The sequence below is a fragment of the Oncorhynchus nerka genome, linkage group LG18, assembly GCF_034236695.1.
Source record: "Oncorhynchus nerka isolate Pitt River linkage group LG18, Oner_Uvic_2.0, whole genome shotgun sequence".
Lineage (NCBI taxonomy): Eukaryota > Metazoa > Chordata > Actinopteri > Salmoniformes > Salmonidae > Oncorhynchus > Oncorhynchus nerka.
Window position 1 is genome coordinate 38,189,934 of NC_088413.1, and position 17,826 is coordinate 38,207,759.

Here is a 17,826-nt window from a genome sequence, read left to right on the forward strand (position 1 = left end):
CAATTGTATCATTTGAAAATAGTGTAATGTACTGTAATTTACAGTACTGTTGCATATTATATTCAAAGGGCAATTTTTAAACATGCGTTTTTTGCTATTGGATTAAATGGTTGTAAAAAATGACTCAATTGAGAATATATCATTATGTTGTGTTTTGGTGATTAAATCAATGTTCTTATGGTATTTCACAGTAAATGTATATTTTGGATCAAAGGTTGTGTGGTGAAAGATGTCTCCAAACAATATGAATACATAATAACGGGTTTTAAATAAGGCTTGCTGTTTTACAAGGGTTACCAGTTTGGAGTTTTGAAAATTCCCCACAATAGGCCTACTTGTGAAAATAAGTGCCAAAGCCATTGAAAGAAACTGGAAATGGTAGCCTAGCTAAAATGACTAAATGGTGAGCCTATCATTCATTATCTAATGTATTGGTGACTAAACAAAATGTTCTCATGGTATTTCACAGAAAAACTTGATTTTGCATGAATGACTCAGGGGAGAAAACTGTGGGAAACCGCAATGAATGCGCAATCAAAGGTTCTGAAAATAAGATAGGTGGCATTATAACTGTTATCAGTTTAGAGTTTTGTTAGTGGGCATTATAACAGTTATCAGTTTAGAATTGTGTACTTCGTTTTCAAATACAGTAGCACATACATCTAAAAAATGTGCCAAAGTGATTGGAAAAAAACGGTAATATAATATCATTGATGATTTGCATTTATCCATCATTATTTTCACCATGTATTATTTTTGTTTGTATTCCTTATTTATTTGATTTTCACACGCAATGGTGAGAGTGTGAACTGAGGCAGATCAGACTCAGGGTGGCGCGAGAAGCTAAAGGATTGGTGTCGGGGACTCACGATAGGTCATTGCGGGTCACAGCGCAGCGTATGACAATGTTTAACACCTGTCCAGTGTTTAACACTTCATTACCATAAGGGCTGTAATTTATTTTTGTAATAATAAATCTTATACCTACAACAAATAATTTCGGAAATAGGTTGATAACACATTGACTACCTAATATTGGGGGTGCAGGTAGCTTAGTGGTTCGAACGTTGGGCCAGTAACCAAAAGGTTGCTTTATCGAATCCCTGAGCTGACAAGGTAAAAAATCTATCGTTTTGTCCGTGAATAAGGCAGTTAACCCCCTTTTCCTAGGCTGTCATTGTAAATAAGAATTTGTTCTTAACTGACTTGCCTAGTTAAAATAAATAAATAGGCCTATGCAGTTCTTAGAATGAGGTTTTTAACCTATATAAGTATAATATTATTGTAATGAATAAAAACAAAAATGTGGATGGTTTAGTACATTCGTTTGATGAGTATGTTAAATTGTAGTTAGTGAGAAACATTGGTTGATTCTCATTTTGCATGAGAATACATGAGAATATTCAATTCTAAAGTAATGCAGGGGGATTAAGATACATTTATGAAAATTAAAACACTTATCTTCATTAGATAAGTATTCAAAGCCATGAATCAATACATGTTAGAATCACCTTTGGCAGCGATTACAGGTGTGAGTCTTTCTGGGTAAGTCTCTAAGCACTATTCACAACTGGATTGTGCAACATTTGCCCATTATTCCTTTCAGAAAACTTCAAGCTCTGTCAAATTGGTTGTTGATCATTGCTAGACAACCATTTTCAGGTCTTGCCATAGATTTTCAAGCAGATTTAAGTCAAAACTGTAACTCTGCCACTTAGGAATATTCACTGTCTTCTTAGTAAGCAACTTCAGTGTGTATTTGACCTTGTGTTTAAGGTTATTGTCCTGCTCCCAGTGTCTGGTGGAAAGCAGATTTTGCCTGTGTTTAAAGCCATTCCAATTCTTTTTTATTCTGAAAAACTCCCCAGCCCGTAACGATTACAAGCGTAACATGATGCAGTCACCACTATGCTTGAGAATATGGAACGTGATAATCAGCAATGTGTTGCATTGGATTTTCCCAATACATAACACTGTGTATTCAGGAAAAAAATAACTGCTTTGCCACATTTTTTGAAGTATTACTTTAGTGCCTTTTTGCAAACAGGCTGCATGTTTTGGAATGTTTGTATTGTGTACAGTCTTCCTTCTTTTCACTCTTTCAATTAGGTTAGTATTGTGGAGTAATTACAATGTTATTGAGCCATCCTCAGTTATCGCCTATCACAGCCATTAAACTCCGTAACTGTTTGCCGGAGAGGAAGGAAATCCCTGAGCGGTTTTCTTCCCTCCAGGCAACTGAGTTAGGAAGGACGCCTGTAGTGACTGGGTGTATTGATACACCATCCAAAGTCGAATTATTAACTCTACCATGCTTAATTAAAGGGATATTTAATATCTTCTTCTTCGTTTTTTACCCATTTACCAATAGCTCTTTGTGACACATTGGAAAACCTCCCTGGTCCTTGTGGTTGAATCTGTTTGAAATTCACTGCTCCACTGAGGGACCTTAGAGATAATTGTATGTGTGGGGTACAGAGATTATGTAGTCATTCAAAAATCACGTTAAACACAATTATTGCACACAGGTGAGTCCATGCAACTGATTATGTGACTTATTGAAAAAAAATCACCCAACATTTTTTGCTGAATTCACGTTAGTTAATTAACAACTCAACAAAATTGAACTCAGAACGAGACGTTGAACTTACATCTGTGCCCAGTGGGATGCAACCGCTGCCAATATGATTTTCTTTTACATGTATTCAGACTTTTAGGTAGCCTAGATCTTTTCTTCCTTTCACCCACTCTAACCTGCCAATCGACTTTGCAGCTAAACCGTTTACGCTTGGATCAACCCTACTCATGTTAACTATCAGCGAACATTTGGATAATCATGTGGGTGCTAGCAAGCTAGCAAGCATACTAGGTAGTGTTGAATGGATTCCGATGTTTCATCGCCTGCTATCGTGTTGAGTAAAGAGATACTGTGAATGCTCCGAGAGCGAAACGCTCGGAATTTTAAAAACGGACAATCCGACAATGCTCTGAATGTATGAACCGCCCAGAGCGCACTCTGACACTCCAGTGAATTTACGAACTAACCCTAACCCTTAATGTGAACACTGGAATTGTATGATGATATTCAACTCCTAATGTATAACTGTTCATAAACATTTTTGTTAAGAAAATACTATGTGTTTGCTGTTGGTGGTATTGTGTTGCTCCTCAGATAATAATCTATTTGGCCTATTTTACTAGCCTGGTCTCATAGACTAGACGTAACATAGTAAATATAAATCAACGGCCCTCAAATTAGTATGATGGTTAGTCAGGGTGGATGGGTGAGCATGTAATGTGAAAATCTAGCATCTCAAAGGTGACAAGTTCGAATCTAATCATGGACAACTTTAACATGTTAGCAACTTTTCAACTACTTATTACTTTTTTAGTTATTTGAAACTATCCCTTCCCCTAACCTTAACCTTAAGTTAAACCTTAAATTAACCCTTCCCCTAACCCTTTAACCTAACTCCTAAACTTAGCCCTAATCTTAACCCTAACCCCTAGCTAACATTAGCAAGCTAGCTAATGTTAGCCACCTATCTGGAATTTGTAACATATTGTAACGACCCTGGGTTTATAAGTGTGGAAATCGACTCTGCTGCACGAGCATGCTTTTGCGGCACAGTCGATAGTGCGGGCTAGAAGGTCGAGGGTTCCAGACCTGCTCCCTGCCTGTTTCATTACAATATCATATGTTTTGCAAATTTGTAACATATTGTAAGTTTAGCAAATTCTTAACATACTGTACATTTTACAAATTTGTAACATATAATATGAATTGTAATTCGCAACTTATCATACGAACTTGGTAATGGACATCCAAAAATTGATATACCATTCAAAACGTAACATATCATACTAAAGGGAGTGCCTCTTACGAACAGAATAATATGAAATGCTCTGAGACCAGGTTGATTTTACATGACATATATAAGGCATTTGGTGCTCACATTTTATTTTATTTATTGCAAATACATAAATATTCGTTTTTTTTTTATCATGATACTGCTATCTTATTTTTGTCATGGACTTGATCTGCTCTTATGCACGTATTATTTTTGTTTAATGCAGAACCTAATATCTCATCTGAGCTCGCCTTAATTTGTTGTCTTTTATGGTATTATTAAATAATTAAGCTTCATACATCATATGACTGAATATAATAGTTGTTTTTATTGTGGTTAGAATACTGAACAAATAACGCCATATGAAAACACATGTGTCATTATTTTAAACATCCCACGTGATCTGAGCATTTAAAATGTGTATAGTATGGAGCATTAGGGTATATTGGAGTATACAGCATGGAGACGCAGTCCTAGTGCCCAAACATCCACCATGGCTGTTTTACATCTATGTAAATAGTACAAATGACAATAACAAAACATTTAGCAAACTCATAACTCGATTTTTACCACAGTGATTAGAAAACATGTAATTTAAAGTTTGAATGATAAAATGTAGTTATAAAACATGTCAAGGATCGGTAAGAAAACTATGACGCATCGTCTTTAACCACCGTTAATAGTTCCTAAAGGCTCGTTGTAGACTTTCGATAGAACATAGTCACACTATAAAACGTAATAAAAAGTCATAAAAACGTTGTTGTTCTTGTTTTCAAAGACCACATGTATAAAGACGTGTTAAAAAAATCCACAATAAAAGTAATGGGATTTAATGGCCCAGTCCTGTTCACCGGCGCCTTTCTCTAGTGGTGCTCTAGTCTCCAACGCTTTAGACGTCCTGGGATCCTTTATATTTTATTTAAGCTCCATTTCTTTTATTAATTTTTTTCTCTCAAAAGTTGCACACAGGATCAATTATATGAAACACGGCGAAACTTTCAAGATTAAAACGTCCGGATGAAAAAAAGCAGACGAGAAAACGGTTTTGGCGCATGAGACCCAAGGCTGAATCTGTGAGACGGAGCGTACACAATAAACCTGTTGTTAAACTTGCTGTGAAAATATGTTTGAAGAAAATAGACAATTGTTGTACGAAATGTATTCAAGTATAAAATAATGCCCTTTGTTGGAGAAAACTTGAGCAATGTGAGGGTACAAAAGTCCCCTGTGGTATTTACTAGGTCCCTTTGTGAAGTTTGCGCTTTGGCGTCTCCACTTGGCGCATTACCCAGGCCCCTTTAAACGCGATTGTTTCTTTCTTTCTAATGACGTTTACCGGATCAAAACATGCTGTTAATTCGATCAGAAAGCTTCACCCTTCACAACAATACCAGAATAATTTCTCCCAAAGTTTGTTAAGTTGACCGAAATTAGGCAAATGAATAGGGGTCTCTAGGCTACCCCTGACGCAGGTGACGGGGATAATGCACGTTCACACCAGCTGTATTCTTTATTTCTCCCCTTTCTTTCACAGCATTATTAAAATGTAGGCCAATGAAACTATTCACTCAACTCAATAGACATTTTCTTATAGAATAATAGGATACAAATTGAGCCTCTCCAAAGAGTCCTCGGTGGTGGGTAACCCTCTAGTGCCAAAGACTACTGGAGACGCCGGCCGGTACGCAGGCGACGCTCGTGTGCCAGACCCATCACACACCTGCCTAGGACTCCCACGAAATAAAGAATGTAAACAAAAAGCTTGCCATCTCTCATAAAAGATGGACGTGTCATCAAGTCGTGTGAGAAACGCGGAGAACAAACGGGGGGACTCCGTCTCCAAAAGTTCTCCCTTGAACTTGGCGGAACAGCCTATTAAAGGCTTACTTAATTACTCTAATGGCACTGGACAGGCCTTAAAACTCAGACAGGGCTTCGATGGAAGTTAAGTTCGCTTGCTGGGATTTGTAAACAGGCGATAGTGTGAGAAACGCGAGTTGGAAGAAAGAGGGGTCTTTTTTCGGCGGCTTTGTTTTCAGTGCGCGCACTGCGCCCGGTCGGATCAGGCGAACCCAACGCTCAGTTCACATTTCCCGCCTGAGTTGTTACTATGCAAATAATATTATAAAAATAATCACGTGCATGTCTTTTGAACAGCCACGTGGATGAACAAAGCAAGTATTTCCCCCTGCTAGCCCACGGCTTCAGACGTTTTACTTGTTATTTAACTGATCCTAAATGCTCACATTTACCAGAAGCATGCTCTTTAATCCTATGGAATAATTTAAACCATGAATGCTGGAGTCCCTCGGATGATCGCTTTATAAGGGGCTGCTTCTCAGCTCACCTCTCAGTCTACCTAGTCTACAAGCTAAGGAACACACATCCAAACTTCCTCTTGGCATTAATATTTTGAATTAGAACTTTATCACCACATTGCCAAAGGATGGCATCCAAGATGAAGGATCGTAAGGTAGGCGCTCCCCTTCTGCGCTTTGGGATGGAAACCTACTCGGAAATCGTGGCCTTTTCTAGTCGTTATTTTAATATTTATTACAATAATTTACTTTGGTACTCATAATGTACCATCATTATGGCTATGTGTAGTCAAATGCGAAATTTGGGTCCATGGAAATCGATCGGAACCAATATAGTACACATTTGAGTTTGCAAAAACGACTAAAATGTAAATAATTGATTCAAAGAAGAAAATTGGCTTAAGTTACCACTAAATTAGTATAATTTACGGTTTGAAAGCCATGTGTGCCATACCCCATGGTTGTGTTGGAGCCTTGGCACCTGCCTTGGTCCATGTGGTACTCGCAAGCGCTATTGCGCTCTAGTGCACAAAAGCGCATCAAGGTGGCAAGGCAAGGCTTATGCGTCTCTTTGCCGTTTGGTTTCCAAGTAGTTTCGTCTTCATTATAGTTTCAATCAGATTTTTATTCTAGGTTTCCAGAGCTATACACGTTAGATCTGTCCCACTGTTGATTATGTTTGTTTGTCTAATCATTTGCGTTGTTATTTTTCAACAGAGAACTCCCATCTCCCATAAAGTGATAGAAAAAAGAAGACGGGACCGCATCAACCGCTGTCTAAACGAACTGGGGAAAACTGTGCCAATGGCGCGCGCGAAACAGGTAGCCTACAGTACAGTTGTGAAATTAAATAATCTTATTCACAATTCATAAAGGATAGCCTAAATCATCTTATTCTTAGTTTTATATTGGCTAAATATATGTATTATTTAGCCTACTCATTGCATTAAATCCTTGCAATGCGTGACAAATAGGGTAGCCTACATAATGTCTGCCGTCTGTAGGCTCATCTGATTGATTTAGTGTATTTATATTTTTTCTAATTACTTTTTTTGTCTGATGGTAGAACTCTGGAAAACTGGAGAAGGCCGAGATTCTGGAGATGACAGTTCAGTATCTACGAGCGCTCCACTCCGCAGACTTCCCCAGGGGCAGAGAAAAAGGTGCGTATTCCTGTTGGCTCCAATGCGCACGGACCCGGGGCTCTCACCCAGAGCGCATCCCTATCCTGTTCCACCTTCTTTTACTCCATTCCGGCTGTCTGGTTTACACATTTATCGCCGTAATATCAATCATCATCACTGTAGTCTATATCGTAAACATATCCTCACATTTGAATGTAATAGCCTAAATAATAACGGCGTTTCGGTGTGTTTTCTGATCGTCCCCTTCTTCGGATTCCTTTTAGGTGAGCTACTGGGGGAGTTCGCCAACTACTTCCACTACGGCTACCACGAGTGCATGAAGAACCTGGTACACTACCTGACCACGGAGGAGAGGGTTGAGACCAAAGACATCAAGTACGCAAGGATCCTGGCCTTTCTTCAGTCCAAGTCCCGAGTCGTCAACGAGCCGGTGTTCGGCTCCCTGGGCGCGTTGCCAGACCAGGCAGATTATCTGTGCCAGTTTCACTCCTCCCCGGAGTCACACCAGAGCCACAGCCCCAGCGACTCCGTGTTTCAGCAGAGCCCACCCGGACACTTCTCTTGGCACAGCACTGCATGCAGCCCAACCATGTCGTACCCAACTGTGCCGCTTTCCGCGCCGACGCAACAGCACCACGGTGGCTACTTGTCACCAGTGCAAGGACTTGACCATCACTACTTCAACTTCTTCAACGGCCACCCGCACGCGAATGCGTTCAGTTTGCACAGTACGCAACACGCGTTGTAAAATAGAATCCGACAACCATTTTGTGTTGTCTTTATTTATATATGTGTTCATAATAATATACTTAAAGATTGTGGATATTGTATACTGTACAATACATATTTTTTTTTAAATAAAAGTAAATGTTTATTTCCCACAGTTTTTGGTTTTCTTGTGGTATTATAACATAGGTTGGTCATCAATTGGTGAAAATCTCCCTAGAAATCTGATGGTATAATAGCTTTGGTCTATTGATTATGAATAGGCCTAATTGTTCATTCTTCTAAATCATTTATTACAGAAGAGTTAGCCTGTTACAGTCAAACCACTCGGGCCATTTCTACAAAAATATATATTTGTATTTCTTAAAGGGATAGGCTGGTTAACTTTCTTTTCCGCGTATTTTAAACTAACCAAGGGTGTTGTCCTTTCATACAAACTGTTTTTAAACAAATACAATCACATTTTATTAGTCAAATACACATATTTAGCAGATGTTATGTCGGGTGTAACGAAATGCTTGTCTTTCTAGCAGCAACAGCGCAGTAGTATCTAACAATTTACAACAATACACACATCTAAAAGTAAAATAATGGAATTAAGAAAGTATATAACGTCCTTTAACTGGTTATTTAGCAAGTTACAGAATATTCTAGCATTTTTGGAGCATATAGCAATGTTAGTGGAAACGGATTATAGCCAGTAAGAAGCTAGTTGACAAGAAACCGTGGTCCACTTATCTTTATCCTCTAGGCTAGTAGTATTATGTGTCGATAGGACCTTAGGCCACTTACAATTAAATAAGCACTAAACTAACTCACTAAACTGGGACTTCCCTTCTTCTGTGAAGGATGGACTCTTGTTAACTCAAATATGAATATATGTTGAGGTTGACAGTTAGGCTACTCTCCTCTTCATCAATTACTCATCTTCCTTATTAAAGCATGTGTACCATCATAAACATGATAGAGGTTGCTTTTCCCTAATTTGAAGATTTTTATGGCTATTGAAAACTGAAAAAATTAAGAAAGTCACACACTCCCAAATATGTTATTCATTAACTCATTGCTGAACTAACGTTTTGGCAACCTCCTAAGACCTAAAACCGATCACCCTGTTGCACGATTACAAAAACTTGTAGAGTATTTGAGGTTTAAAAACACTTCTGAAGTTTGTCATTTTCACTTTTTAATTTCAGACTTGATTTTCCCTTACAAAAATGTATCAACCCCTACCAACATTTCCATTAATTATAATCCACATAATAATTTACATTTCCTGTTGCTGCAGTACTATTTTTCAGCTGTAGCATACTGGCTCAAATTAAGATCATACATCGGCATCAATGCTTTTACCAAGTTATTTAAAGGCAGTGACTCAGCGCAACCAATGGCTGTAGTGAGAGGTGTTGTCTTGTTAAGTGATGGGATAATATATATTTTTAATCATTGAGTAAAAATATAGTCAATTATGAAATATGATTATGAAGATATTGATGCCAACCTATTAGGCCTTATACAAGCTCCATCATATACCAGATTTGAGATACAATTTTTTTAAGATGGGGTCAATAAGTTATTGTGCACACATTATCGATCAGAATAGGTGATTGGAATAAGTGTCATTTTACACAATAGTCTGTTGAACTCCAACACCACGATTGACAGTAAGCTTCTTTCCTGGGTGATCCATTAATAATGGTGCACATTCACAGTGCACCACCCATCCAGCCCTAGTTTTCTACACCTATATTCAAATAAAATGCAAATAGTAAAATATAGCTGCAAGCAGCAATGTCGGGGTTCAGCTGTGGACCCAATGTGCCACCATCAGGACAAATTGGACACATTGCCCTAAATTAGCTACATCTGTGCTCCTTATCACGCTTGCCAAATATCAGAACTCAAAATTAAACATATCATGCAATATACATATTTTGGATGATTTTTTATGATGTTGACTAATTCTTCCACATTTTGTTGAGTTACATTTTGGGATTGAAATTAATTTAATTGTAATTTTTTTGTCAACGATCTACACAAAATACTTTGTAATGTAAAGTGGAAGAAACATTCTGACTTTTTTTTGGATGAATGGAAAATCATTTTGATTTGAGTATTCAATCCCCTGAATCAATACATGTTAGAAGCAACTTTGGCAGCGATTACAGCTGTGAGTCTTTCTGGGTAAGTCTCTAAAACCTTTGCACACCTGGGTATTACTATATTTGCCCATTCATTCTTAAAACAAATTCTTCAAGCTCTGTCAAGTTGGTTGTTGATCATTGCTAGACAGCCATTTCAAGTCTTGCCATATATTTTCAAGCTAATTAAAGTCAAAACTGTAACTCGGCCCTGCTGAAAAGTGGATTTGTCTCCCAGTTTCTGTTGGACAGCAGACTTAACCAGGGTTTCCTTTAGGTCTTTGCCTGTGCTCAGCTCTATTCCTTTTCTTTTTATCCTAAAAAACAACTCTTTAGTATTTGCCAATGACAAGCATACCCATAACATGATGCAGCAACAACCATGCTTATAAATATGAAGACTGGTACTTAGTGATGTGTTGTGTTGGATATGCCCCAAACATAATGCTTTTGTATTCAGGACAACATTTTTTGCAGTATTTAGTGTCTTATTGCAAACAGGATGCATGTTTTGGAATATTTGTATTCTGTACAGGCTTCCTTCTTTTCACTCTGTAATTTAGGTTAGTATTGTGGAGTAACTACAATGTTGTTGATCCATCCTCAGTTTTCTCCTTATCACAGCCATTTAACTCTGTAACTGGTTTAAAATCACCATTGGCCTCATTGTGAAATCATTGTGAAATCCCTGATTGGTTTCCTTCCTCTCTGTCAACTGAATTAGAAACACTCTTGTATCTTTGTAGTGAATAATTGTTAACTCAAGACATTTCAGCTTTTCATTCAGCTTTTCATTTGACTAAAAACATAATTCCACTTTGATATTATGGGTTATTGTGTGTAGATCAGTGACATAAAAAATATATATTTTAAATTCAGGCTGTAACACAACAAATGAGCTAGACTCGCATATAATATTGCCTTGAGAGAGCTTGGTCCATAGATGCTATATATGAAGTTTAATCTAGATCGGCCTAGCAGTTCTGGAGGAATTCAAAATGGCAAAAAAAATCCATCATGGCGAACTTCATGGGCCATTTAGGAAAATTTGTTGCTTGTGTGGAGAGGGACATGAGTATCAACTTTCAGGACTGTGTCACACAGGGTGGGGCGAGGGGATTGACCTTTCAAAGTTTGCATTTGAAATAGATTGTTATAGTTCCACCATGTGGCCAATATGCATGGCATTGCATGATAGGGGTGAGCCCTAAAGGAAAGGATTAATCTCCTTGTTTCAACACAGAGAGAAGCAATGGTTTCTAGAGGCACTTCTACCTATATTTTAAAATAATTCAAATAACAAACACGATTTGTCAACGCTCTCTCTCAAAGAGGAGGTCCTTCTAGGGTAGGGTTCATCTCTGTGTGTTAACAACATGAGAAACAGAGGTTTCTGGGAAGGGGGTCAACTCCATGCTTTAAGCCCCTATCTTAAACAAGCTTGCATGTTAGGTCCCATTCATCCCTTGCTCCCTCAGCCAAGCTAAAGTTTATCAATGAGATTTCAATTATCAACAAAAGTATTTTGTCACAAATATCAATCCATGTCTGTATCTACACTGTTATAACATTGTTATTCATGGTTATAATAGGTGAGATATTGTTAGTAGGGAAAATATCAGTTCTCATGCCAGTAAGAAATAAAGTGGTCACTTGATGTATTCTGACATTGAATTGAAAATGTTTCACAACACCAGTAATGCAAAATGCTTTTTAACATTATGATAAGAATTTAAGAATTTGTCCTTAACTGACTTGCCTAGTTAAATAAAGGTTAAATAAAATAAAACATGAAAGTGATTTGGGGATTCTTCATTCAAGGGATTTTCAAGGACTACAGATGAAATATGAACATTCTCACACACTTTTGGCATAGGCAAGTTGCATCAACTCCATATATTTTGGCAAATTAGGCTAGACTATTAATCATTGTGGGTCGGATTAAAGTTTGCAGTTCCGAGGACAAGATGAGGGCCACCTTGGTTTAAAAGTTGCCCTTCATTTGCATACAATTTGATCAATTGTCAGTGAGCCATGGTGTGCATTGTTGATCCAACATTGGAGGACGACAGTGCTCCAGTCTAACCATTTGATCAGCGGAGGATAAAGTCAACCTTGGGATTTACAAGTCGACTAAAGAAGTGCTCTTGACCCGACCATGGTCATTGCCATCATTAAAAAATACATATATTTCAATCAATCCATAAAAATGTTGACAATTTTCAGCCCTGTTGCCATTCTTAAAAACATCTTTGGACCCACCATTTAAATTTAAACCATTTCAGCCTTCTTGCCCTCCTTAAAAAAATATTTGGACTCATTTCAATTGGGCAAATTCTTTACCTGGACTCTGATAACTCAATTGTGGCAGGGCCTCTGACTTTACCCCACATAGAAAATAAAATGTCTTCCAACTAGTAGGGAGTTGATTTTGTCCAGCTTGTGCCTTAAATGCTCTTCCCTTGTCTCTCAATAACTCAACTAATCTCCTCCCCAATCCCTGTCCCTTCACTCTTTCTTTAAGTAAGTTGTATGGCATTGCTTTCCAAGACAGCGGTGAGAAAAGAGAGGTAAAAAAGAAAGTGAGAAACTCATAGTGTTTTTTGCTAGGGTTGCCCCATTGTGGTGGGCCTGAATGGGAGGACAATCTCTGGTTCCTTGGGCTTCATCCTTGAGTGAATCGGAAGAAAAGTAATCACCCCCATGAAATCAAAGTGTTCTCTATGGAAGGGAAGGACTAAAGCTGCTTGCTGGGCACCCCAGACCCCTCTCCCCCAGGCCCTCTCCCCTCTTCAGCCCAGGTCAGGGAGCCCTGTTACTGTTTTCCTCTCCTTCTTCCACCAACATGTACACTTTTACACACGCACACACACTAATTAGCCAGAGTGTCCCATGGGTGCGGGTTAAAGCAAAGAGAGTGAGGGGTCTGCAGGTGTCCTTGTGTGGACTAGAGGATGGATGGATGGATAAATGGACAACGCCAGCTACTGACCAAAAGGGGAGGACAAAGTGCCCACGCAGATGGAAAAGTGATAATAAGATAAAAGAGGAGGGCTTTTGAAAAAATACTTTGGTCCCAACAGCCCCAATATTGGTTTAAGTCCGTGCTCTAAACACAAAGTTTAGCAGAGAAAAAAAGACTCCCTGGTCAGCCAGATGAAAACGATTTAGCGACAGCACTCACCATGAATAATAATAAATTGAACACAGAAACAAAGGATCCCCGCCAAAAAAACAATTTATTGTCATGTAAACTGATTCTCAATGAGTGAGCTTTCAATGTCTCACTGGTTAGATAATGTTTATCTTTTGCATTAATATCACACACTAAACTTTCACAAACAAGAGTTCCCTCCTTACAGGAATGTTGAAACTGAACAAAATACCACTTTGAACTGATTTTAACTTGAAGGAATGTACAAGTGTAAAGCACATGGAGAGTTTGTTACATATGAGCACCAAAAGCATTAGTGACATATTATTTGTTGTTTTGTCTCTGTACTCCCGCACTTTGGATTTGAAATTATACAAGCTTTAATTTGAGAGTATTTTTTTAATCCATATCAGGTGAACTATTTAGAAATTATAGCACTTTTGTACATAGTCCCCACATTTTATGGGACCAAAAGTATTAGGACAAATTCATTTATACGTGTATTCTAGTAGTCAAAAGTTTAGTATTTGGTCCCATATTCCTAGCACGCAATGATTACGTCAAGCTTGTGACTCTACAAACTTGTTGGAAGTATTTGCTGTATTTTTGGTTGGGTTTCAGATTAATACTAATGAATGGTAAATAATGTATTATGTCATTTTGGAGTCACTTTTATAATAAGAATTGAATATGCTTCTAAACACATCTACAACATGATAACGGATAGTCCTGAATGAATCGTGAATAATGATGAGTGAGAAAGTTACAGATGCACAAATATCATACCCCCAGGACATGCTAACTTCTCACCATTACAATAACAGGGGAGGTTAGCATTGTTGGGTGGGTATGATATTTGTGTGTTTATAACTTTCTCACTCATATATACAGTACCAGTCAAAATTTTGGAGACACCGACTCATTCCTTGGTTTTTCTTTATTTTTACTCTTTTCTACATTGTAGAATAATAGTGAAGCCATCAAAACAATGAAATAACACATCCGGAATCATGTAGTAACCAAAAAAGTTTTAAACAAATCAAAATATATTTTATAGCCACCCTTTTCCTTGATGACAGCTGTGCACAGTCTTGGAATTCTCTCAACCAGCTTCATGAAGTAGGCAACTGGAATGCATTTCAATTAACAAGCGTGCTTTAAAAGTTAATTTGTGGAATTTCAAAATCTACAAAGAAATGGTTAATTGACCAAACAAATTCAACATTTTGCCATGGCCATCTCAGTCTCAGGACTTGAGTCCTATTGAAAACCTGTGGTTTGAATTTAAGAGGGCAGTCCATGAGCGCAGATGAAGGATATCAAGGATCTGGAAAGATTCTGTATTGAGGGATGATCTAAGATCCCTGCCAATGTGTTCTCCAATCTCATAAAACATTTTAGAAAAAGGCTCAGTGTCGTTATCCTCGCAAAAGGAATGTGCTGGAGTATTGAAAACAGGGATACAATATTTTTGGGGGAGATTTTGTTAAGTTTAGTATTTGGTCCCAAATTACTACATTAAGCTTGTGACTCTACAAACCTGTTGGATGCATTTTCAGCTCATTTTGTTTGTATTTCGGATGATTTTTTTCCCAATATAATTGAATGGTAAGTAATGTATTATATCATTTTGGAGTCACTTATTGTAAATATGAACGGAATATGTTTCCAAACACTTCTACATTAATGTGGATACTACCATAACTACGGATAATCCTGAATGAATTGTGAGTAATGATGAGTGAGAAAGTTACAGAGGGTCAAAGATCATACCCCCAAAACATGCTAATCTCCCCTGCAATTGGTAATGGTGAGATGTGAGATGAGGGTATGATCTTTGACCCAAACATAATCTTTTTCTCTGAGTATTAGTATAAAATAATATAATTTCCCAATTTGTTAGACACTACAATATAGCTCAGTATTTGAAATATTTATTTTATAGAGTCATTATCGCTCATCTTTATCAAGTGATCCAATAATTCTGGACCCCACTACAGTGCCAAAATACTTCATTTTTTAAAACTTAAAAAAAAATCTCATACAATACCCCATGATGACAAAGTGAAAACATGTTTTTAGAAATTTTAGCAAATTTATTGAACATTTAATACAGAAATATCTCATTTACATAAATATTCACACCCCTAAGGCAATGCATGTTAGAATCACCTTTGGCAGTGATTACAGCTGTGAGTCTTTCTGGGAAAGTCTCTAAGAGCTTTGCACACCTGGATTGTAAAATATTTGCACATTATTATTTTAAAGATTCTTCAAGCTCTGTCAAGTTGGTTGTTGATCATTGCTAGACAGCCATTTTCAAGTATTGTCATAGATTTTCAAACCGATTAAAGTCAAAACTATAACTAGGCCACTCAGGAACATTCGAAAGTCGTCTTGGTAAGCAATTCCAGTATATATTTGGCCTTGTGTTTTAGGCTACTGTCCTGCTGAAAGGTGAATTTGTCTCCCAGTGTCTGTTGGAAAGCAGACAAGCAGGGTTTCCTCTAGGATTTTGCCTGTGCTTAGCTCTACTCCGTTTATTTTAATAAAAATAAAAAAGTAATATGGTTCTAATTCAAGAAGTCTTGAATAACTAACTTTTTCCAAAGGAGTATTATAATTTTCTTTCAGCAGCAATTATTCGATAAAGCTCATTATGAAAGTGAATCATGGTAAGAGTTTCAACATGCTGAATGGGGTTTAACTCGATCTTGTACTCTATAAGGATATGGAAGTGGATTAAAATATCTTAAATCTATGGTGGAACACATTGGTTAAAAGTTAGTAAGTGTACTTTCTTACTTAGTCTTGAGCTAAGTGGTATTTGGTCACACAAGGAAGAACATTTCTCTGCAGACAGATCCTATGTTTCGTTATGGGACTGCAGTATGGCGGCCATGTTGGATCCATGCCTCCACGGCTGTTTCCGTCTCCCAAAGGAAACTCTGAGGATGGAATTTCATTCACATTATAAGGATCAAAGCCATTGGCCATAGCCACTGGAATGTGGCTGAGGCACAATCAGATGGAGATCTGCCTACCATGCCAACTAAACTAAACTGATTGGTAGCCACGACTGACTTCCAAATGACACTCTACTTCCGGGTTGGAGCGAGCAGTCGCATCCGCACTTCGGTCTGCACTTCGGTCTGCAGGTAGTATAACTTTTCATTACATTTCATTACATTTCATTATAGTACAACGGTTTGATTTGTCTAATCTTAGCAATTTCTTCTTAGCTAGCTACATAGTCGTCTTTGTATCAAAGATAATTGCGTAATTATCGTATTTCGTCGTCCTAACGTAGTCTACACTGCTATCTGCCCAGCAGCTAGCCAGCTAGCTAACGCCCACCGTCTACATAGCTAGCTACATAGCCGTCTCTGTATCAAAGATAATTGTGTAGATAATTGTGTAGTCTAGAGCGATTTTCTAGGTTACCTAGCCAGCTATTGTCGTTATTTTAACGCAACGTAACGTAATCAACACTGCTAGCTAGCCAGCTAGCCCCTGAATCAACAACGCAGCCACTGCCAGCTAGCCTACAAAGTCAACAACGCAGCCACTGCCAGCTAGCCTACTTCAGCAGTACTGTATCATTTTTAATCATTTTAGTAAATAAGAATAGCAGCACTGTAGAAACTATTACCCTCAACTGAACGACTTGATTAGTGTAGTGTTAGCTAGCTACATAGTTGTCTTTGCTGTCTTCGTATCCAAGATAATTGTGTAGTTTAGAGTGTGTAGTTTTTAGAGTGATTATCTTAATTTACCGAGGTTAGCTAGCCAGCTATTTGTCGTCCTTAACGTAGGAGACACTGCTAGCTAGCCAACAGCTAGCCAACGTCTACCGATTAGAACTCAACAACCCGGTCGCATTCCGCCTCGCTCCACAGGTAGTATCACATTTTCATTTCATTTCATTACAGTACAACGGTTTGATTTGTTTGATCGTAGCTAGCTACATAGCTAGCTACATAGCCGTCTCTGTATCAAAGATAATTGTGTAGTCTAGAGCGATTTTCTAGGTTACCTAGCCAGCTATTGTCGTTCTTTTTTACGCAACGTAACGTAATCAACACTGCTAGCTAGCCAGCTAGCCCCCGAATCAACAACGCAGCCACTGCCAGCTAGCCTACAAAGTCTACAACGCAGCCACTGCCAGCCAGCCTACTTCAGCAGTACTGTATCATTTTTAATCATTTTAGTCAATAAGATTCTTGCTACGTAAGCTCAACTTTCTGAACATTCGAGACGTGTAGTCCACTTGTCATTCCAATCTCCTTTGCATTAGCGTAGCCTCTTCTGTAGCCTGTCAACTATGTGTCTGTCTATCCCTGTTCTCTCCTCTCTGCACAGACCATACAAACGCTCCACACCGCGTGGCCGCGGCCACCCTAATCTGGTGGTCCCAGCGCGCACGACCCACGTGGAGTTCCAGGTCTCCGGTAGCCTCTGGAACTGCCGATCTGCGGCCAACAAGGCAGA

General features: G+C 38.3%; 1 protein-coding gene and 1 pseudogene across 1 annotated transcript; one reads left to right on the forward strand and one right to left on the reverse strand.

The window, feature by feature from the left end:
• The first annotated feature begins 6,297 nt into the window (after nucleotides 1-6,297).
• LOC115146747 (hairy and enhancer of split-related protein helt-like) lies at nucleotides 6,298-8,062 on the forward strand. The gene is made up of 4 exons (XM_065003265.1): nucleotides 6,298-6,324; nucleotides 6,887-6,991; nucleotides 7,236-7,332; nucleotides 7,578-8,062. The coding sequence occupies exons 1-4, from the start codon at nucleotides 6,298-6,300 to the stop codon at nucleotides 8,060-8,062; spliced, it is 714 nt and encodes a 237-aa protein (XP_064859337.1).
• An 8,031-nt stretch (nucleotides 8,063-16,093) lies between these two features.
• Nucleotides 16,094-17,826, reverse strand: part of LOC135561621 (uncharacterized) — a 56,635-nt pseudogene continuing 54,902 nt past the window's right edge.

What these genes read in the sequence shown, in the direction of transcription:
- LOC115146747 (XM_065003265.1), top strand. Translation starts at nt 6,298, where the DNA reads ATGGCATCCAAGATGAAGGATCGTAAG. An exon ending in CCAAGATGAAGGATCGTAAG is followed by an intron (nt 6,325 to 6,886) that starts GTAGGCGCTCCC and finishes ATTTTTCAACAG; the next exon opens with AGAACTCCCATCTCCCATAA. An exon ending in CCCCAGGGGCAGAGAAAAAG is followed by an intron (nt 7,333 to 7,577) that starts GTGCGTATTCCT and finishes GATTCCTTTTAG; the next exon opens with GTGAGCTACTGGGGGAGTTC.